Below are 22813 nucleotides of genomic sequence, written 5' to 3'. Positions count from 1 at the left end.
TCATAATACAGAGGTTGATTGAATCAAATCAAGGTTTTGTTACACCAACAACCTAGAGTTTTGTGGAACAAATCAAAGATGATGGTAATGGTTGCACTTGTAATTATAATGGTAATTGGAAATTTCAGGTGAGTGGTGAATATCATGATCATTTTATGGTCAACATGAATGATACGACTTGAAACTAGAGTTGTTCACTATTTAGATAAAACAAATTGGACAACCGCATAATTTGGATCAGACCATTTGGTTTGGATATTTTGATATTTGGATTGGTTTTGAACAAAACCAAATTATCATTTTGGATTTCAGACTAGTTTTGGATTACAAAATAACAATCTATTCTTAATTTTTGAGACCGAAACCATCCGACAATCACATAGACATCAATTCCAATTCCAAAATTGCAAGGACCGGTTCCGATTCATAGGACGAGTATCTTGTTTTGATGATCACCCCTAACTTGTTTTATTAATTTTACAAAATTTGTGAAACAAAATTTAATGTATATATTATACTTTAAATTAAATTTAACAGTTTTATAAATAAATAAATAAACTGTAAACCTTTTTTGGGGTTTAACGGACTGCGCACATAAACCCTTTGATTCGTGAGGACAGCGTTCCCTCCCTTCTCCGCCTCCAACTCTTCCATTTTAGGGTTTCTGCTACTTTTTCACCACTCTCTCCATCATCGTCAATTTTTTCTACAAACAATCACACAGGAGAGAAAATCAAGAAAAAAAGCAGCAAAAGAATGTGGTATCTCTGTGTCTTTTACCACAGATTATTAGACTACAGGAAACCCGAATTCGAATCTCTAGCTGATCTCTTTGGTGCATTCGACGATGATCCAAGCAGTTCACATTCACTTGAATGGAAGCTACCTCAGCATCACCATCCCGATTCTCCTTTCCACTCCGTTAATCTTCCTTCTGAGGATATCGCCCGCAACATTGCCAATCGAAGTTTGTACTCTTCACTTTTCTATAATTTATCATTCATTTGTCTTTACCGAAGCTCTAATTTCAATTTGGATTATATGCAGGTATTCTTGTGAAAGGAGTTTATGAGATTTGGGGAGAGGGATCTTCATATGAAGAACTCAAAGAAGCGATAAACAGTTATCCAGAAGATCGAAAGCTACCATACCTAACTTCAGATAGCACTTTTAGGATCATAGTAGATAGCTTCGGAAAAGCCATAACCTTCAAGGATCAAACATCTCGCATTCAGGGAATGTCCTACATCCCCTTTAAGGTATTCACCTTTTCATATCTTTCTTCTTTCATATCAGAAACTGAAAGGATCAAATTTCCAGGGTCGAGTTGATTTACGTAACCCAGAGCATAAATTTTGGCTAATTGAAACCGATGATTACGAATCTAACAATGGGCTTCCACCAATTGTTGACAAAAGAATCTTTTTTGGGCGAGAAGTTGGTGCTGCTGATAGGAAGCTTTTGCCTACATATCAATTGAAAAGCCGTACTTATCTTGGGCCCACTGCCATGGATGCTGAAGTAGCTTTTTTGATGGCTAATCAAGCACAAGCCATGCCTGGGAAGCTTGTTTATGATCCCTTTGTTGGTACTGGAAGCATTCTTGTTGCTGCAGCTCATTTTGGAGCCATGACAATGGTGTGTGAATTTTGATCGAAACTTTTTGCATTAAAATGTTTTTTTTTTTTCTAATTTAAAACATTCAGGGAGCAGATATTGATATTCGGGTCGTGCGTGATGGGCGTGGCCCAGATTGCAATGTCTGGAGTAACTTTAAACAGGTAAAATTAAATTTCTTAGCTTATATAATTTTTCCTTATTACCAATTAAAAAAATATAATGTTAACAATTTTGAATTTGGTGATGATATTTGATTTAACAGTATGGATTGCAAATGCCAGTTTCGCTGTTGAGAGCAGATAATAACCTTCCTCCTTGGCGACCTGGGTTAAAAGAGGTAACAATAACAATGTCTTTTATTACAGAAATGCCATCAGCTCTTTTTTTTTTTTTTTTTTTTTTTTTTAGTTTTATAAATGTCCAATATCATACATTCAATCCTTTCTTCCATTAGATCTTTGATGCGATCATCTGTGATCCACCATACGGGGTCCGGGCGGGCGGCAGAAAATCCGGTGGCCGGAAGCTTCTAAAAGGGGCAGTGGACCCCTACACCGTACCAGACAACTTAAGATCCGGCCACATCCCATCAACTGCCGCCTACAGCTTAGCGGAATGCGTCCACGACCTCCTTGACCTAGCGGCGAAAATGCTCGTGACAGGTGGCAGGCTCGTGTACTTCTATCCAGTTCTAAGAGACAACAACGATACCTTGGATGTTGATTTCCCAAAACACCCTTGTTTTAAGTTGGTTGCAAGCTGTGAACAGATTTTGAGTTATCGGTATAGCAGGGTATTATTGACAATGGTGAAGATTGGAGCGTATACTGATGAGATTGAAGAGGCTGCGAGGGTGCAGCATTTGGAGTTTAGGGAGAATCATGTGAAGTGGATGGAGGAAGGGAATCTTCATTCTGCGGTTTTTGATCCGGATTTTGTGGGATTTGATGAGTTGGATAGTAAAAGTGGGAAGGATCCCAAGAAGAAATATAGGGGGAAATATGTGTAGGATTATGAGGTGATGTTGGTTTGTAACTTTTGTTATTTGTTAGGTTTGTTATGTTATATGTAGCTATGCATAAGTTTTGGATATTATTATTTTACGAAATTGTTTTTTGGTATGAGTTGAGCCAGAGCCATAAAAATTTGGCTATTTTTGTGGTTTGTCCAATGTGAATCAAAATGGTTCATGAAAGCAACGAAGTTTGACAATTTTTTTTATATGGACAATTTAACATGCTCATAATAGAAAAAATCGTTGGAGATTAGGTAGCATAAGAATTTAACATTTAATAAGACCATCTGGAATGGTTTTTAACATTTAATAAGACCATCTGGAATGGTCATCAAGAGGTTTTGTGGTATACATGGTCACTAACCACAAATGTAAACACCATCCCAGATGTTAGTGGTGGTTAGTGATGAGACATTTTCGTAGTAATTTGTGGTGAAGAGAATGAACCACCACACCCAATCATCTTCTTTTTATTTCTATTTCTCTCTATATCTCTTGCTACCTCTCTCTACATTTTTATTAATTAAAAACAATATATTTTTTTATTTTAATAATAAAAAAATAAAAGAGATATAGTGGTAGGTATCCCAACCTTTTAATGGTTGAATGTGGTGATGAATTGGCACGCACCTCTATAGTGGTCTACCACTATAGTGGTGGGTATTGTGGATGGCCTAAGGTCATCTGCAATACTTGTCATGGACCACAAACCACCTCTATCTCCACCTCGCCATCACGAACCACAAACCAACTTTGGTATACCCATCACAACCACAAAGAGAAGAACGAAGAGAGAAGAAGAAGCAGAATGCTGAGAGAGACTCGTTCTCATTGGTCATTGTCTTGCATCCTCCCTACCACAAACCACCACAAAAACACCCGACCACGATAGGCCGGGGTGGTGTGCATAGACAACGCTCATGACCATGTAGACCACGAGCCTCTTCGCCGTTGGTATACCAGAAGGTTATATAATAATCAAAAGGATGCAACAGCACTCTCATTGCCCAAGTACATCCGCTTCAGGAGAGAAATAAATCATTACTTTCAAAAAAAATATATGGGGATCAACTGTCATTGTCATATAATGGGGGATAATGTTTAACAAAAAAGAAAAAGAAAAATTATATATATATATATATATATATATATATATATATATATATATATCATGGTTCTAATATAACACTTCTAAAAACTTGATATACTTGATAAAAATCAATAATAACATGATTTATCTCTTTTAATATATATAAAATAGTCACGCCTTGAAAAACGCCATGGCTCGCCAAGGCTTGTCATGACTTAACTTTTAGCTTGCCACCAAGCCACGCCTCACGTTATGTAGAACCTTGATATATATATATATATATATATATATATATATATATATATATATATATATATATATATATATATATATACACACACACATATGGTGAGGCCCACATCAAAGTGGGGCCATACACCCCACTTCATATACATTGGATCCGCCGGTGCCTATGTCCACGACGAGATTTGAAGTCTCGACCTCAAAGAATGAGAGTATCATCAAATAACAAAATCACACAATGTTTCAAAAGCAAAAAATTGCTCACAATCCAACCCCTCACTCTTTCATGATCAAACATTATAAAAATGTAAAATAGTAACTGTGTAAGGGTAAGGGTAAAAATGCTAATCGCACAAACTTGAGGATTCTTTGGGAGACCCTGAACAACGACAATGGCGAGCTTACTTTTTAGGAAGTTTTAGATACATGTTTGAAAAATAGATTGTATTCATTGTCAAAGTAAATGAGGTTTAAGAAAAATGACGAAAGTTGGTGACTTTGTTGAGTTTTTCTCCAGATGAGAAAAAGATAAGTCGGGAGATTTGATAGTATCATTTTGGATAAATTACACCAATCGTCTTTCGTGTAGGTGCTAGAAAACACATTTAGTCTCTATTTTCAAAAATTAACTCGGACCGTCGTTTGGTTAAAAGTTGCATGCTCCATCCCTCATAAGTTTAAATTTGCAAGCTTCATCCCTTACGAGTCATAAAATGACTTTTATACCCTTTTGTATTTTTTTTCCAATTAATTTAAATGTTATAATAATTATTATTAATTTAAAAAATAAAAGAAAAAAACCTCAACATCCCTACCACCCTACCCCAACCTTCTTTTTGCTCATCTCTCTTCCTCCCTCTTTTGTTAACTCTTGAAAAACCACCGATCCACCACTTCTGGCCAACCACCACCGGAGCACACCCCTTAAACTCAAAAATCGAGCACTTTTTTTTGTTTGTAGCCTCCACTATTCACAGAACCATCAACCATTTTTTTCCTAAACACCGCCTTCACCATGAACCACTTCACCGACCAGTCGCCCATCATGGAACCCAACCTCTACACCACCTGTTTCTAACCTCTACATCACCAAAAACAGCAACCGTTGCTGCTACCACCCTCGAAAATCATTGCCTTCAAATGCCACCACCTAACAATTAAACATACTACTGAATGCCAACAACCATTTCTGAACCTCACATTCACCAAAACCGCCTAGAACTACCACAAAATCAAGCCCTGAAAACCATCTCAAACACCGCATGGAATGTGATCCCCTCTCTGTCTCCGTCGTCGATGGAGAAGATTTGGGTTTAACCTGAGCTTGCTTCTCCGATTTGAATCTTCATCTTCTCCGATTTACAAGTTTAGGGTTCGTTTTTTAAGATTTGAATGATGACCGGTGGTGGTTACAAGAGGTGATGGCGGTGATAAGTGGAGAGAGAGAGAGAGAGAGAGAGAGAGAGAGGCGATGATGACCGATCAAATTCAAAGAAGAAGAAAGGAAAGGGAAGGGGTGGTTTGGTTGAGTCGGCCAGAGATGTTACCAGAGTATTGAAGTCGGCCGAAGGTGTCACCACTGTGGGTAGTGATGGTGGATAGGAGGTGTGTTGAAGAAGAAAGAGGGGGACGGGTTATGAACGTCTGCTTAGGGCCCCTATTTCTTTTTAAAAGTTTTTTTTAATAAACAAATCAATAAATAATTAATAATTATAAACAAACAGAAAAATAAATCAAAAAAGAAATAAATAATGGCAAAATGGTCTTTCTATGTTTAGAGGGATGAAGCGTGCAACTTTTAACCAAATGAAAGACGGTCCGAGTTAATTTTTGAAAATATGGATTGAATGTGTTTTCTGGCACCTGCATGAAGGACGATTGGTATAATTTACCCTATCATTTTAGTTTACCTAATATGTGATGTAATTCATTTAAATTATTATGTGTTAACGAAAACCGCACACCAAATGCACGAATGTATCATGTATGTTGAGACATGCATCAATCAAAGCCAGTATTATTATTAATGTGTGCATACTGCATAGTCTATCTTTCTACCATCTGATTTCAACATCAACATACTAAGAATATTGAGATTCACATCCACTTTATCCTTGACAAAATGATCCGACACCCAGGTTTTGAGTGTTACATGTTCCCTTCAGTTTTAAATAAGTTGACATGAATTTTAGTCTAGTTTAAACGCTTAGACCATTCCTCCCGATAAAAGTGAGACTGTTCCTCTCATTAAAAGTATTGAGGATGTTAGTCTATGGACGTGTTCGGCACGGAGCATTTGGGAGCGTTTGAGAGCTTCTAGCGTTTGACAAAACGCTCCGTTTTGAACAGAAAGTCTCGTTCGACACTACAAGCTTCAAACGTTTAGTTTAAACAAAACGCTCCAAATCCAAATGCTATTTCATGTAGCGTTTAACAAAACGCTACAAGCTACCCGTTACCAGCTAATTTTGCCGAACACGCCATGTATATAAATTGACATATGTCTTTTGTACATGTTTGGCTCTATAATATAGCCCATTAATATATATATATTAATTAACTAGGTATAAGACCCGTGTATTACACGGGTTGATTAAAAAAATAAAATATTGAAATGTAAATAATAAGTATTTTTTAAAATAAAATTTTGAAATAAGGAATGAAATTTTGAAATAAGAAACATATAATTACAATTTAGTATAATATTTATTACATTTAATAGTTTACATATATAAATATAAGTATTATATAACTTTTTAATTTTAAAATTTGAAAAAAACCATAAATTGATATGTGAATATTATTTATTTAAAAAATATCACAAAATGACAAGTGACAAAACTAATTAGAGATTGACATGTAGCAAAATTATCTTCATTTATTATAGTAGATAAGCGGGATCATCTAACAAAATTAAATTTGAAATTTAAAGCAAACTTTCAGTATATACTGTTAACGGAAGATTCGGAAAAAGGAATCAAGTAATAAGGGCTGACAATGATATAAGAAGGGTAAATTACACCAATCGTCCCTCGTGCACATGCCAGAAAACGTGTTTAGTCTCTATTTTCAAAAATTAACTCCGATCGTCCCTCGTTTGCTTAAAACTTGCTAACTTCGTCCCTTATATGTGTTTTTGTTGCGAATTTAGTCCACTCCACATTTGAAATGACCATTATGCCCTTGGATATTTATTTTTAGTTATTTTAATATTATTTATTATAAATAATAAAAAAACAACTCTCTAATATCTATCTCTCTCATACGCATGAAAATACCACCACCACCTTCGATGTAGTCTCTCTCTCTCTCTCTATCTCTCTCTCTCTCTCTCTCTCTCTCCATTCTTCTTCAATACAAAACACACACACACACAAGAAGCCATCACATTGACCTGAAGAACCTCGATTCTCCTTCACGTTGACTTGAAGAAGCCATCAGACAACAAATTGAATCCTCAATGAAGCTATAACCTACATCACAAGGTAAATTAGCCCCCGCCGACTTACACCATCTATGAGGAAGATGAAGTGGTGGTGGACGAAATCCTCCTTGATCTGGTGACGGTGGACATCACGTTCCTCAATCTGATTCCGTCAATCAAAATTCTCTTTCTTCTCTTGTAACTCGTTAGTTCCAATTTGCAGGTTTAGGGTTTGATCTTTGAGGTTTGATTTTTCCGATTTGTAGGCTTGGGGTCTCGCCGGATCTGTGTGGAGGAAAGGGGTGGGATGGTTCCAGAAATTGAAGTCGAAATCTAAGTCATACATTGGTGGTCGTCGTCGTTCTTGAGCAATCGACGAGTTCAAACCATGGATGGCGACTGGAGAGTCCAGATCGGGCGATTTATGTGACATTTATAAAATCACATATTGCAGGGGTAGAAACGGGCTCCTGGGATTCACCGGTGGAAATTTTTTGTTGGTTTGAGATACGAATGATCGCCGATGATGTATCAATTTTTTGAGAGATTGTTTTGGTTGTGGATGTATCGATTTCTTGGTTTAAGGTCTTGAAGAGGATTTGGAGTCGTGGAGTATTGATTTCTTGAGAGATTATTTTGTTTTTTTTTTAATTTAAAATTGATAAATAAATAAAAGAAATGAAAAAAGAAATTATTAAGGGTAAAATGATCATTTCATGTCAATAGGGACTAAGCATGCAAGAAAAAAACAAACCAGGGACGGTCCGAGTTAATTTTTGAAAATAGGGACTAAACACGCTTTTTGGCATGTGCACGAGGGACGATTGGTGTAATTTACCCATATAAGAAAGATGAAGAATGTAAAATAACTTTGTGTTTGTGTAAAATTGCGTATTTCTATATATAGAAAGAGAGAGAAAGATGCGAAGAAAGAGATGCCACTTGGGTCCTTAACTTCCACTATATTTCCCCATTCAATTGCTAAAATGTTGAAAGATGTATGGCATCTAATTACCAAAACCCGAATCAATTAAGGGGAAAATAGTATAGGAAAAGAGTGAAAGAAAGAAAAAAAAAATAAGAAAGAAAGAAGAAAGGGAGAAAGAAGACATAAAACAATCTCCACACAACAACAAATCTTCTTTCCCTTTCTTATTCTCCCATGCTGTTGACAACAAGAAAGTCAAAATCTTGACCCCTTCTTCATTCTTGGGTCAAAATTGCAAAAGGTAAAAAAAGTATGTATTCTCTGTGCATTGCCATTGATGATGATCATCTTGTTGATATCTTAATTTTTTTGAAATTTCAGGTTAATTAATCAGAAATCGATGGGTAGATTCGGTAAAGCAATCAAAGCAGTGAAGGATCAAACCAGTATCCGGCTAGCCAAACACGGTCACAAAGCGTCATTAGCCGATCTCGATGTCGCAATCCTCAAGGCCACATCGCACGACGAAAACCCCCCCGATGAGCATCTCATGGTCGAAATCTTAACCCTAACAACCGATTCGCCTCTCTACGTCGCATCATGCGTCAACACCATATCTCGTCGTCTCAGCAAAACCAGAAACTGGATCGTGGCTTTAAAAACGTTAATGTTGGTTCAACGACTCCTCCACGACGGTGGTCCGGCGTACGAGCAGGAGGTGTTCTTCGCGACACGGCGGGGGACTCGGCTATTGAACATGTCGGATTTTAGGGATGCTCTGAAATCGAGTACGTGGGATTACGCGGCGTTTGTTCGAGCGTACGCTTTGTTTTTGGATGAACAACTTGAGTATAAGATGGAAGGGAAGAAAGGAATACGTGAATTCTCGCAAGATCTTGAGCAACATGAGTTCATGATTCAAGGGAGGAAAGGAAAGCATGGATCGCGATCGCATGATCTGGATCAGCAAATTGAGTTTGAGATGCAAGGGAGGATCGGAAGACATGGTTCGTGTTCGTATGTGCAAGAGGGAGGAGAGCTTACGTTATCTGCAGCTGTGACTGTACCTGTTCGTGAAATGACCATGGATCAGCTCTTTGCTCGGGTTAATCATTTGATGCAATTACTTGACCGCTTTCTCGCTTGCCGCCCTGCAGGTTATATTTTCCCGCCCATTTCTCACATAAGAAACAAAAAAGACATACATGCTCTTTTATCATTATCATAAAAAGAGTTTATCTTCTTGATTCAATAGGCATAAATGTCAATTTAATCCTTCCCTCAAAAAAACAACCTCCAATTCTATTGGATTAATGTAAATGGACTAAGACTATCTCTCCACGACCACAGGGTCGTGGAGAGCTTCCAAGTCACCCACCATTAGCCCTCTGTGAACCACCACAACCATCACGATACTCTCCCCGCGTGAAAGAAAGAAGAGAGAGAAGAAGAAGTGTGGGAGAGAAGAAGAAGAGCCAACGCCTCATAGTGGGTGTTTTTCATCGTCGTAGCCACCACAATCCACAATGACCATAGCCAACAACGGACACCAGGGATGGTGTTTGTGTTCGTGGTTGGTGCCAAGTTGGACAACGAAGGGCTCCGTTGAGAATATACCGGACGGCCTAATGTAAATGGGACAAAAAAATATGATATTTTATTACACTAAAATGATGTGATATAGACTTACTATCGGTATAAGTAGAAAAGCAACCCCTTTTAAGTGGGGTGCATGACCCTATTTGAAAATATGGTCCATAGACCCACTGAGAAATAGGTACAACCAAATTTATTACTAAAAAACCCTCCAAAAATCATATATTTACAAAATATATTTTCTTTTGCACCTATTTTATATTAAATTGTTTGTATTGACATTTTTTTTTACCAAAAATATTTTAAATTTTCAGAATTTTATACTTTTATATGTTATTTTTTTTATGAATAATAGACCCAATTAGAGATAAAAACGTGGGACTAGAAGTATAACTGATGTCTATGAGATAAAAATTATAGTATGTAAAGGAACTTGTTCTTGTTGTCTGTACCAAATACGTAAATGGTCTCAAAAATTGACCCTACAAGGCTTGTCAAGTTAGGACATATGCAGGGACACAAACTACAATATTGTTCCACCCAAAAAGACGAGATATGTACTTGTATAAAAGACAAAAATACCCTTATGATCCCATCACAAAAAAATAGACGAACTATTAAAAAAAATGGAACTTGTATTAGGATGCATGTCAATAGGACAAAAATTGCAATATTGTGTCCCACCAAAAAATACCTCATATGAGTAAAAAACGTAAAAACGCTCATCCTCATTGTTAAAAATAGTTGAACAAAGCTTGTCATGTCATTTCCAAAAAGGTGGGACCGGAGCAGTACCGATATCAATATGACAAGCTGAATTTTTTTTTGTCTCAACCAAAAATGGCCTTAATGACCTTATCTAGTCTCGTATTGTCCTGTGTAACAAATACAATCTCATTGATTTCTTTATTCTTAATATCATTCCAACCGGTTGGATAACTTATATTTTCTTGGTCGATAGGTGGAGCAAGGATTCAAAGGTTGGTGCTTCTAGCTCTATACCCGGTTTTAATACAAAGCTTCCAACTTTATAAAGACATTGTAGAAATCATGGGTGTCTTGAAAGACAAATTCGAGACCGATGATCTCAATGTGTCACATTCCGTGAAGGTCTACGGTATTTTCCGGCGAGTGTCAAAACAATACGAGGAACTCGACATGTTTTATTATTGGTGCAAAAATGCTAGCAACGCAAAGAATGTCGAGTATCTAGAAGTTGACAATATTTCACAAAAGGATTTAGACGCCATGGATGAACGTGTGAAAGAGAAATCAGGAGTGACAAACTAAATCGTTGTGTTAGACCTAGAAGGGGCAGTTTTGGTATTTCACACAAGTTAGTTGTTGTATATATATCGACCGAGTAATGTAATAGGTAGACTTATATTGATTTTCAAATTTTAATCACCAAAGTTATCAAGTAAGGCAAGAGTTGGTCTACCTCAATATAGATTGTTATCTTGTTTTTTTAACTTGGTTTTATTGTAGTTTTTTAACAAGACTAATGACGACGCACGGTTTATATGACTAAGTCCAGTCCAATGTCATTGGTCGCGTACCAATAACATCAGTCTGGGGGACTTGATGATATATGGTCCACTAGCATGGCCTAGACTGATCTAGAGCGCCAGCCTGGCCTGGCGCGCTCTTGCCAGCCTTGCCTGGCGCTCCCTTGCCAGCCGCGTTGGGGACTCTCCTGCCGGCCCAGCCCGTCGCTCCCTCTCCTGGCGCTCCCTTGTCAGCCGTGCTGGGGACTCTCCTGTCGGCCCGGCCCGGCGCTCCCCTGCCAGCCTTTCCTGGTGTGCGCCCACCAGCCTTTCCTGGGGCGCGCTCGCCAGCCTCGCCCGGCGCCTCCGGGCGGCCTTGCCCAACTCCTTTCTAGTTGGGCCTGAATTGGGCTGACCCAAGGCCTGACTCAATTCCCCTTGACCTAGTTGTCCCCTATAAATAGAATAGTGCGTCCTCCATGAAGGGGGACCTTTCCCGGGGACTCTTCCCCAAATGGCTCAGCCACCACTAGACTTCCCTCATAACTCAGCCTCCACACTATACTCCGGTCGGGTGGCTCAGCCGCCACCCGCCGCCGTCAGCCACCATACACCACTACCAACACCAAGATGGTTCTCTCCAGCTATGGAGGACCGTCTCAGATCTACTAGATGATCTAACTTGACCGTCGGAGCCCGCTCCTGGGGCACAGTCCCTAGGGCGGCTCTAACAGCCTTGTCTGTTGTGACCTCGCAGATCTGTCTCCGGCGTAGAAGCACATCCTCAGAGCAGGTAGTCGGAGTCGATGTCGCATCAACTAACAAACATTTTGGGGTGTTTTCAATGATTATTCGATAAATATGGCAACATATTTGAGCAAATGGTAATTTGGGATTTCTTCATAAACATTCTAAGGTTGGACGGTGCACCATTCATCACATACCGCGGTAAGTTGTGGTATGCGGTACACACCGTACCAAGGGTAAAAAAAGTGCGGTATGGAAGATGTGGGTTATGGTTTTGCCGCATGTGAACGTTGGGAAATAGCCGTTGGCTATTTTCTTTTTTATTTATTTTTTTAATTTCCCTATAAATTAAACTTCAATTCTTAATTTTAAATCACCAACAAACACAAAATTCTCTCTACATTTTTCAAAAACTATATTTTAAAATGTCTTCTTCTTCCTCCACTTCATCCGATACATTGGCGTTTCGGGAAGCAGGGTTTATCGGGGACGTCATGCGTACAACACTTGCTTATTTGGAAGAAAATGAAGGCGAAAGTTCGCGTCCAAAAACAAGAAATCCTCCTCTACGGAGGGGTCGTGAAGTTGGGCACAACCAACTGGTGAACGACTACATTTCTGATGATGCAGTGTCCGCAGAAAAATTCAGGCGTCGATTCTGGATGGGCAAGGTATTATTTTTACGCATTGTTGATGATATACGAAATCGTTTTCCATATTTCCAGCAGCGGGTTGATGGAAGAGGTAAAAAAAGTTTTTCCACAATCCAAAAATGTATAGCTGCAATTCGTCAACTAGCATTCGGCATGGGACCAGACTCATGGGATGAGTATCTGAGGATGTCAGAGCGCATGACACTGGATTATCTATACAAGTTTGCTAAACCTGTGATTATCACAGTCACTATTTACGTAAGCCTACAATTAGCGACATCCATCAACTATATACAATACATGGAAACAAGCATGTATTCCTTGGAATGCTTGGTAGTATTGATTGTATGCATTGGGGGTGGGCAATGTGCCCTAATGCATGACATGGTCAGTTTACGCGGGGTGATCAAAAGCAACCGATAATAATTTTAGAAGCAGTGGGGTTGTATGACCTTTGGATTTGGCATGCATTTTTTGGTCCATCGGGTGTCAACAACGACATCAATGTTCTAGATCAATCTTCGATATTCAACAACATCTACCTTGGCAAATCGTATGATGTGCCGTTTGTAGCAAATGGGACGTCATACAAGCGTGGGTATTACCTTACTGATGGAATATATCCCGAATCAGCAGTATTTGTGAAATAATTCATATGTATGAATGATGAAAAACGATTAAAGTTTAAGGCGGAACAAGAATCTGAGCACGTATTTTGTAACATCCCAAAATTTAAGACCAAAAATTTCATTTTTAATTTAAATATTATAAAACCATTTGTCTGAAAACAACCATAGTATTAAGTCATATCCAAACCAAAGTATCAATAGTCAAAACATGTCATGATAAAAAACATCAGAGTATAACTCCCAAGAATCTCATGTGCGGAAATCATGGTGTGATGTGTTGCGATCATGCCGACTCCTTTCCTTTTGAAGAAGAAGTACTTGAAACCAAAACTGAAAACCGTAAGCACGAAGCTTAGTGAGTTCCCCCATCATACCACATACCATACAATAAACATACTGTCAGGCATATCTGGGTGCCCGACCTACCCTGTTGAGCATACCTGGGTGCTCAACCTACCCATGTCAGACATACCGGGGTGTCCGACCTACCCCTGTCAGGCATACTTGGGTGCCCGTCCTACCCATATCAGGCATATCTGGGTGCCCGACCTACCCTCCGATTTATTTCACCCGATTACGGGGACTATTTCACCCCTACCACTACCACATAATAACATAGCATAAACATACTGTCAGACATATCTGGGTGCTGGCCTACCCCTTCGGTCTCTTTCAACCGGTAACCGGGGACTATTTCACCCCTCCTACCACTATCACATAATATCATAGATACTAGCACATAAGGCATAACAGATAGTGGCATACCAGACAATTATCACAACGACAATTATCTCAACTAAAATCAACTACTAGTGGGCCGACATTGGTGCCTTCGACCCACTTCTACTGGAAGGTAACTCACCTCGAATATCGAAAAGTAGCTGCAAAAACTCCGGCTCCGTATATCACTCGACTCAAACCCCTATACATAAAAGATTTCCTTAATTACCCTTTCATACTCATGACCCCTTAAGGGTCAACTCTGGTCAAAGTCCAAGTCAAAGTCAACATTATGGGTTGACTCAACTCGCCGAGTTCCATAAATCATAAAACCCTGAAATCGCGATCCAACTCGTCGAGTTCTTTCATGAACTCGTCGAGTTCCTACTATGAATAGAATCGATACTTCTCAATTTAGCTCGTCGAGTCCGTCCTTGAACTCGTCGAGTCATTCTTTTACAGAATCGTGATACTTCGCCCCAACTCGTCGAGTTCCTCTATGAACTCGTCGAGTTCTTCAGTCTGATAATCTTTCTTAATGGATTAAGCCCCCTATCCTTCAGATCTAAGCTCCATACTTTATATACATACTGGAAATGTCATTTTAAGGGTAAATTTTCTAACTTTACCCGTTAATAGCCTTCCTTAATGGATTTAGCTCAAACCCTAACTCTTTAAGACTTAGATCTTGATCCAAAAGCCATTACTACTTCAAGCTAAGGCATACAAACTGAGATCTAGACCCTAGACACCACATGAACACGTAAAGTCTCTGACTTTCTCTCCATGCATGGCCTTTTGGAGCTTAAAAGGCCAAAATGATGTCCTAAAGCTTGCATGGGGCTTCAATGGCCATAAAGTTTGCACTTTTATGCCATGAAAGCCCTTCAAGGCTCCAGATCTGAAAGTATACTCACTTGGGACGTCCATTTCCCAAGGATCATGCTAGTTGGACCAAAAACCCAATAAAGTGAAAATGAAGAGATCTAAGTAATCATTAAGCAAGTTTGAGACTTGCTTACCAGAAAATGCTGAGAATGAAGTGAAGTTTCTGGATCTAAAAGCTTCTTCTTGGGCCCTCAAGCTTCTCCTTCTTCCACAAGCTTCAAATACACAAGATTTCTCTCAAAATGGCTCACATGCTCACACAAGGCATTAGGGTTTCATGGCTAGGGTTTGGGACAATGAAGGCTGCAAATGAGGCCAACCTTTGGAGGTTAAGGTGTTTAAATAGGGTGCAAAACCCTGATAATTAGGGTTTCATTCTGCCAGTCCTACTCGTCGAGTAGACTTCCCATCCCGCGTCCAATTTCCATCCCTACTCGACGAGTTTGGGGCCTCCAACTCGTCGAGTTTCTATACAAATACGAATAAATTTTAATTAAATACATACCGGGAACCGGACGTTACATATTTGGTGTCCTAAAGAGGCGTTGGCAGATACTCTCTGTACTGACACGATCTATGGAGCACAAACGAATAAGTAGCTTAATGTACGCATGTATCATATTGCATAATATGATTTTAGAAGATGAGGAGAGGGCAATTTACCGCTACGAGAATGAGAATTTACCAAATGTTGAAGGAGTTGGTATTGGTTCGGAGGCATACATGGCGAACAGAGGGGAAGTAGACGACCGGGTTGGACACCACAACCTTCGCGCTGATTTGGTGGAACACGTCTTCAATGCTCGCAGGGAACCGTTGTCGACGATTTTGTTGAAGACGACTTATTCGATGATACAGATGAGGAATCGGAAATGTTTGAAGGATATTGGGATGAAGATTTTGATGATGTGTCAAGCGACGATGATTAGACGACTTGTTCAACTATGTTTCAATGTTTTTTTAAATATGTTTCGCTTTTTTTTTAAAAATTTAGCATGTATTTTGTTTAATTAATGAAGTATTTTTTTAATTGTTTAAATTTTATTCAATTAAAAAAAAAACGAAAATATGTTAAAATGAGATATGACACCCACATGTTTTGTAGGGTGTGGTAAAAAATGACGTGCCACTTGAAAAGTGTAGTGAGTATGATATGACACTCACCGGCCTAATAATGATGATTCAGATAACATTTACTTCTTTTGCAGATGCAAAAGATCAAGAACGAGCACAAAAAGTTGCAACTTTTTGTCTAAATGTACACCAAACACAATGCACTTGACAAAATATTTTGGGGAGCAAATGGTAATTTGGGATTCTCCATAAACACAATTTTTTTTATAATGCAATTTCAACATAAAAATGAGGTATTTGATGTTGACAATGGATGTTGTGTGCGTTTCTTTACGGATACCCCCAATTGCATTCCAACTGAAACTAGGGTTTCAATTGATCTTGCACTATAAGCCAAAAGGTCATCGTCTAAAGCTATTGAATCCTGAAAAAAAAAATTATAATATAATATACTCATAATACTTGATTAAAATTTAAAACAAGTTATTATAAATTAGATGGTCTAACCTTTTCAAAGACACAAATGACTGTGCTTCCACCAAATGAGAAATACCCAAACTGTATAAACATAAATAAATAGGAAGATGTATGAATCAAAAACCGAACAAGGGTAGAAACGGAAATTTACGTGTATAGTTGAATAAATTTGAACCTCGTCTCCTTTCTGGACATAGTCTCCCGTTTTTTTAGTGAATGTCATACTACCCACCATTGTTGCTCCAATTGCCACAAATGCTACCTAAATTTAACTTTTCTATTAAGTCATTTTTTTCTTCATTAAGTCGAGAAATAATCATAAAAGAAGTGAGATGACAAACCTTTCCAAAATCGGCAGTTGATATAATAGAAACAGCACGTTTGTTTTCTGTAAACACATTGCAATACTTGCTATTTACAGCAATGGGGTTGACCTACAAATAGTAAAAATCAAAGATATATGAACAAGAAATAAAATTTTAAAAAATAAATAAATGGATCTGTATATACCGTATATAAGCATCCAGGTATATCGACAATCTGCTCAATCTTTCCAGAAACTGGGAAATGGAAACGATGATAATCCTGCCAGAATTTGTACAGCTTCAACTTCAACTTTTTTTTTTTTTTTTAATAATTATTAAGGCATTGTATATTGTTATTTCTTGCATTTAACCCAAAAGAAAAAAAAGACAAAATAAAATGAAATATCACCTGTGGTGCGAGGCGAAATATCACCAAAGTTCCACCAGTGAAAGTATCTGAGAATGGTAAATTACCAAGGAGACCTCGGATGGAGAATTTTTTACCCTAAATTTTACAAAAAAATAAAAAAATCAAAATTGTATTGATTTTGCAAACATTCGTTATTTTTCTTTTTCAAAGACAGCAATAAATCCATTAGTGATGGCAATCAATGTTTTACAAGAGTTATTCAATCAATGTATGAAATATTGAAATATAACAATGATTTCAAAATATGTAATACCTTGATCCAAAATCTGAGGCTCTCTTCAGCTGTTCTAAATGCCATTAAACGACAATCAGCAGCACAAACTGCCACGTCATCACGTCCTACATAAGCAATTGGTCTTGCTCCAGGTTTCAACTCTCTTATAAAAAATTCATTAAATGTCTGCATAGATAAATTTGTTACTGAATTTATTCTTCCATGTTCATAAGTGGTCCCACATAGCATCCTGCTTTCATTTTTCCTATTCCAGCATTGTACTTTTAAATAGCATGATGCTATAATACACAAATAAATGAAAATTTGAAAATACACTGCTATTTCTTGCATTTAGATCTTGTTTGAATAAAGTTTGAATTTGAGTTACCTTAAAATGATCCAAAGGGTATTTAACTTCAGCCATATTGATTTGATCCTACAATATATACCCATAACATATTAAACTTAGTGCAACAAAAAAAAAAGGATGATATATATAGAGGATTATGTTACCTTGAAGAATTTAAGAAATGGTTGTATATCTTTTGCAGATTCAGCTGAATTCATTTTCTTGCCCTGTTTTTCTGATATACTCTGTAATAATTCTTTAGCCCCTGCATCCCATTGGACATGCATTTAAAAACATTATGAAATAAAGAATTATTACAAAAAGTATAAAAAAAAATTACCTTTGTCCATAATTCCAAGCCCTACTTTAGATTGATAAATAGCTCTCATTGATAATACAATCTTTCCATCAATTATCTCCTCTACAAGCCTCTTTTTCCTCCTGTCAAAAACCTAAGTGCCAATAACATATTTCTAGTTAAGAACTTAAAATACACACACACACACACACTAGAGAGAGAGAGAGAGAGAGAGAGAGAGAGAGAGTGTGTGTGTGTGTGTGTGTACCACAATATGTGAAGCATTTGAACCAGAGTTCAAGCCAGCATCATAGGATGAGACATGGGCCCATTCAGAGAGTTTAAACATCCACCTTGAAAACAAGAATCATCCAAACATAAATAATTTATTACTTTTAAATATATAAACAAATTGATTGTAAAAGTAAAAGTATCTCACCCAAAAGAAGCCTGTTTATCTGTTAAGAATCCCCCAGTCATAACCTGGTTTCCAGTGCCTTCATCAAAACAAAGTGACATATGAATCATTGAGTTCAGCTTATCAGAAACTTCTAGAAGCTCTCCACAAACAGGACAACGATTAATCAGAGGTTCCCTTCAAGATCAAATGTCAAAAAGTTACTCACAATTTATAGAAAGTGAGGAAAACAAGCAAAAAAAAGCATCATAATGTTATGTGACATACTTTTCTTGTTGCATGGCTAAAAGTATAGCCAGTTCATCCATGCTGACATCACCATCTCCATTTTCATCAGCTGCCTTAAACAGCTCCTCTTTCTGAAAGAAAAATAGTTGAACTACTCACTAACAAAAATAACCATTAACTGAAATGAGTAGATTAACAAGATTTACATTCGAACCTTTTTTGCAGCCTGTTGATTGCCAAATGCATCTATTAATTCTGAGAATTCAGAGAAAGATAATTTCCCATCACCATTGTAATCCTGCATTACAAAAAAGTTAAAGCTAAAATCTTGTAAAAAAATAAAGATTACATTTTCTTTTTAAAGATGGTTTTAGACATACAACAATGGATAAGATACGTCTTGCAAAACTTTTCTCTGTTTCAGTTGGATCCTGCCAATAAAAAAACTAGATGTTATAGACAAATTACTATGCATTAACGATAACAAAAACATTCTTACAGAATATGAAATATGTCACTGTAGCAAACCTCAATAGAACATGAAAGAGATATGTTGCCAACAACTACATTTGAAGATGATGGATCCATTACATCGAACACTTTTCTGTCAGAATCTGAATCCTGTAAAATATGAATGCAAAGTGAAGTTACTGTCCTCAGAATTAGTAATTAGTAAGCAGAAGTCACGTTTTTTTTGATTTATCTTGTCATACAAAATATGTATTCTTTTAACTCTCAAAATACACTTCTTCAAGAGAGAACTTACCCGAATAAGGAATTCGAAAAGATCTACCTCACAATGCCCAATGAGGTTGTTCTTGCGTAGTCTATTGGTCTGCAACACAAGAAAGAAGATGATGAAGTTTAAACATTCAAGAAAAGTAGGTTACAGTAAGTAGATAAATCTGTATTATTGAATAGTTATGGTCCTACATATCAAAATTATATATTATGATTATGGTCCTACAACGAAAGAGGCAAAAAATCCATATCATGGTAATCTTTTCTTGTAATGTAAAACTGATATATACAAATGAAGTTCAGTTGCTACAAACCTCAAAAACAGATATTTTTGCAACATGAGGCCCATTCTTTTCCAAAAGAAACTTTATCTCCTGTAAAATACCAAATGTATTGTTACTGAATGCAATGTGTCATAACCACAGAACAAAATCATATTCTTTAAGTGATTTGAATGGAGATGGAGAGAAACTTGAACATTTGATTATCACATGCTATAGCTTTAATGGATATGAAGAGAATTACACATGCAAATGAATCTTGTCAACTTGTTTGGGATATGATTCATAAGAACTATTAAACTTCTGTGATTCATAAAGGGTTGATTCTTGATTGTGAAAGGAAGTCTTAACAAACTACAGTCATGTAATGATGATTCAAAGCTATATGTAAGAAAATTCACTTACAGAGTTCCATGTAGGCTTGTTGGTCCTGCACATTGTTCAAATATAAAAATAAGACTGATGAGTTGAACAGTAACTTCCAGAAAACAACTCTTAAGTTTTAATTGTTCTACATGAGAATGATTTCCAGAAAATTTAGTCTTATTAGCACGAAAACGTAGGATTGGAAAGTTGTTAATGGTACTTAACTGGTCAGAAATCTCGGTGCGAAACGTCTGTTCTCCGATGGAAATACAAGCAAGCCACTTATCCTTAAATTTCATCTCCGCCTACAAAACAATTGAAACACAAATTCAGTCGAAAATTCGTATTGTGATTTATATAAACAACAGATTAGGCGCATAATCACAGTATACAATCGGAATCATACAGAAATAAGAGTGACCAAAGCGATGCCGGCAAAATCCTCCAAAGTGCTGAGTTTTGGGTGCTGAGAATGCGAACCGCGACTAGTTCGAACGTCACGATCACCATCACGATCACGATCACGATCACGATGTCGGTGAAGATGAAGCTTCGTCTTGATTCTCTCGCGGCGCGACGTGTGTGATTTTGAATTGGAACCACCGCCGTTTGTAGAGTCGTCAGAGGAGCTTGATTTGGAACTTCCATGCCCCATATTTAGTATTTACTCAATCTCTCTAGAATGCCAAAATTCCGACGAGGAAAGTTCGGAAGAATGAATCGAGTAGAAGAAGGAATCACCGAATGAAAAATTCCAAAGGAGAGGTTGATCATGGAAATTTGACTATTTTTGTCAATGGTGGCAGTTGATATGGACTTGGAATCGATTCAGACATGTTGCACCATGACGCATCGTCAGCGAAAAGAGTCATGGGAAGAATTATTCCTATATTTATTTTAAAATTCAATATAGTTCATAATTGTTTTATGAAATAATCATAAAAATGACCACATATATCTATATATAATATAATATTGCAATATAACCATATATTTCAGTTTATCATAAATTCATCATCTAATTTGAGAAAAAAATCCTTACGGATTCGCAAGCTAGTTTTTCATACAAAATTTGCTAAATTTATAATATACTTTAACGTAATTTGTTGAATTCATTAGTCAATGAATGTCATTAGACTCGAATATTGAAAACGATCAGTGGAAAGTCATAATTAAAATAAATAAATAAATAAAAGCACGTGAAAGTGGACTCTTTTTTTTTTCTTTGAACGCCGGGTGTGAAAGTGACTTTATCTAACTTTTGTTTTTAATAATAAAAATATTTTTCCAAACATAGAATATTATTATTTATTATTAAGTAATTTAGGGGCTTAAAATAAACATATAAATTGAGGGAGGGGGCTTATGTCCAAACCAGTAAGTTACTCATTTATGATTAACAAGGCAAATATTTGATTCATTATTTGAGTGCATGGATAACCACTCAAAAGGATAATATATTTTTTGATTTTTACACATTTAATCATTAATTTTTTTTCGTCCATATTTACCTCTTCAACTTGTTAAACCGTACACATTTAGTCCTTATGACCGGCTACTCCAGGTTAGCCGGTAAAAATAACTTAATAGGGTAATATATTTCTCACTTTGTACACATTCAGTCATTAATATTTTTGTACACATTTAGTCCTTAATATTTTTTTTGTTGCAAAATAAGACATTTTTTGTTTTTGTACTCATTCAGTACTTATAAATGATTTCTTTAAGTGTTTCTCACAATATCTTACGTGGGATAACCATATGGCGGGATAGGTTGAGGTGGTCCTGCTATATGTTGTAGGCCAAGATACCTGGTGCGGACCGACTGTAAGCTGTAGGCACGGAGGCTCGAGAAGAGCGGTTGGGTTAAGGCGGCATGCCGACAAACCCTAGGTATTCCAGTCCGATGACTAATTGGACCTGTTGCATGTTGGCATTCCAGTCAGATGACTGATTGGGCCAAGGTATTCCAATTTAATGAGTGTGGGCCCGTTATGCATGATAATACGTTTGTTGTATCGGGTATTTTGGGGGAAACTCACTAAACTTTGTGCTTACCAGTTGTTCATGTTTTCAGGTTCTATCGTTGATCGTGGGAATGCCTGCATGACTGTACACACTCATCAACAGTATTGAGAATTTCGCGTTTCTTATATTACTCTGATTTTGGATAAATTTTGGAATAAACATTTTTTCTTAATAATGGATTTATAATTAGGGAGTTTTGCCTTATTTAAAAATAAAAATTTTTTGTTGTGAAAATGAGACGTTACACATAAACATCAACAGCCGCACACACTTCATCAATGATTGTCCCACGTAAGATGTCGTGAGAAAAACCTAAAGAAATCATTCATAAGTACTGAATGAGTACAAAACAAAAATGACTTATTTTGAAACAAAAAAATATTAAGGACTAAATGTATACAAAAATATTAAGGACTAAATGTGTATAAAATGAGAAATATATTACCCTATTAAGTTATTTTTCCCGGCTAACCTGAAGTAACCGGTCATAAGGACTGAATGTGTACAGTTTAACAAGTTGAAGGGTAAATGTGGACGAAAAAAAAGTCAATGACTAAATGTGTA

General features: G+C 37.0%; 4 protein-coding genes across 6 annotated transcripts; 3 read left to right on the top strand and 1 right to left on the bottom strand.

Annotated features, from left to right (window-relative positions):
* The first annotated feature begins 586 nt into the window (after nt 1–586).
* Nucleotides 587–2741, top strand: TRM11 (tRNA modification 11 protein). Its single transcript, XM_079074426.1, has 6 exons — nt 587–967; nt 1048–1259; nt 1321–1638; nt 1707–1781; nt 1883–1957; nt 2075–2741. Exons 1-6 carry the CDS (start codon nt 757–759, stop codon nt 2627–2629), a joined length of 1446 nt encoding a protein of 481 aa, XP_078930552.1. The 5' UTR covers nt 587–756; the 3' UTR covers nt 2630–2741.
* Nucleotides 2742–8378: 5637 nt separating this feature from the next.
* LOC145136051 (putative clathrin assembly protein At1g03050) lies at nt 8379–11345 on the top strand. Of its 2 annotated transcripts, none has more exons than XM_079070249.1 (3): nt 8379–8621; nt 8702–9477; nt 10878–11345. In XM_079070249.1, the coding sequence occupies exons 2-3, from the start codon at nt 8721–8723 to the stop codon at nt 11204–11206; spliced, it is 1086 nt and encodes a 361-aa protein (XP_078926375.1). In that variant the 5' UTR covers nt 8379–8621; nt 8702–8720; the 3' UTR covers nt 11207–11345. The 2 variants fall into 2 exon arrangements, with proteins under 2 accessions (XP_078926375.1, XP_078926376.1); XM_079070250.1 differs by having other exon boundaries at nt 8379–8630.
* A 1230-nt stretch (nt 11346–12575) lies between these two features.
* On the top strand, nt 12576–13453 carry LOC145139901 (uncharacterized). The gene is made up of 3 exons (XM_079073569.1): nt 12576–12821; nt 12876–13061; nt 13196–13453. Exons 1-3 carry the CDS (start codon nt 12576–12578, stop codon nt 13451–13453), a joined length of 690 nt encoding a protein of 229 aa, XP_078929695.1.
* A 2823-nt stretch (nt 13454–16276) lies between these two features.
* Nucleotides 16277–21025, bottom strand: LOC145141327 (phosphatidylserine decarboxylase proenzyme 2-like). Of its 2 annotated transcripts, none has more exons than XM_079074616.1 (21): nt 20628–21025; nt 20447–20526; nt 20261–20285; nt 19889–19948; nt 19600–19668; nt 19362–19454; nt 19214–19279; nt 19048–19131; nt 18873–18964; nt 18627–18782; nt 18456–18540; nt 18230–18341; nt 18054–18154; nt 17929–17976; nt 17580–17726; nt 17306–17401; nt 17102–17176; nt 16933–17025; nt 16767–16853; nt 16622–16672; nt 16277–16538 (listed from the first exon to the last, which is right to left on the bottom strand). In XM_079074616.1, the coding sequence occupies exons 1-21, from the start codon at nt 20874–20876 to the stop codon at nt 16392–16394; spliced, it is 2016 nt and encodes a 671-aa protein (XP_078930742.1). In that variant the 5' UTR covers nt 20877–21025; the 3' UTR covers nt 16277–16391. The 2 variants fall into 2 exon arrangements, with proteins under 2 accessions (XP_078930742.1, XP_078930743.1); XM_079074617.1 differs by having other exon boundaries at nt 19214–19264; nt 20628–21024.
* Between the last annotated feature and the right edge of the window lie 1788 nt (nt 21026–22813).

The sequence above is a fragment of the Lactuca virosa genome, chromosome 9 (assembly GCF_052849685.1).
Source record: "Lactuca virosa cultivar CGN04683 chromosome 9, Lactuca_virosa_CGN04683_v6, whole genome shotgun sequence".
Classification (NCBI taxonomy): Eukaryota; Viridiplantae; Streptophyta; class Magnoliopsida; order Asterales; family Asteraceae; genus Lactuca; species Lactuca virosa.
This window is presented reverse-complemented; position numbering and strand designations above follow the sequence as displayed.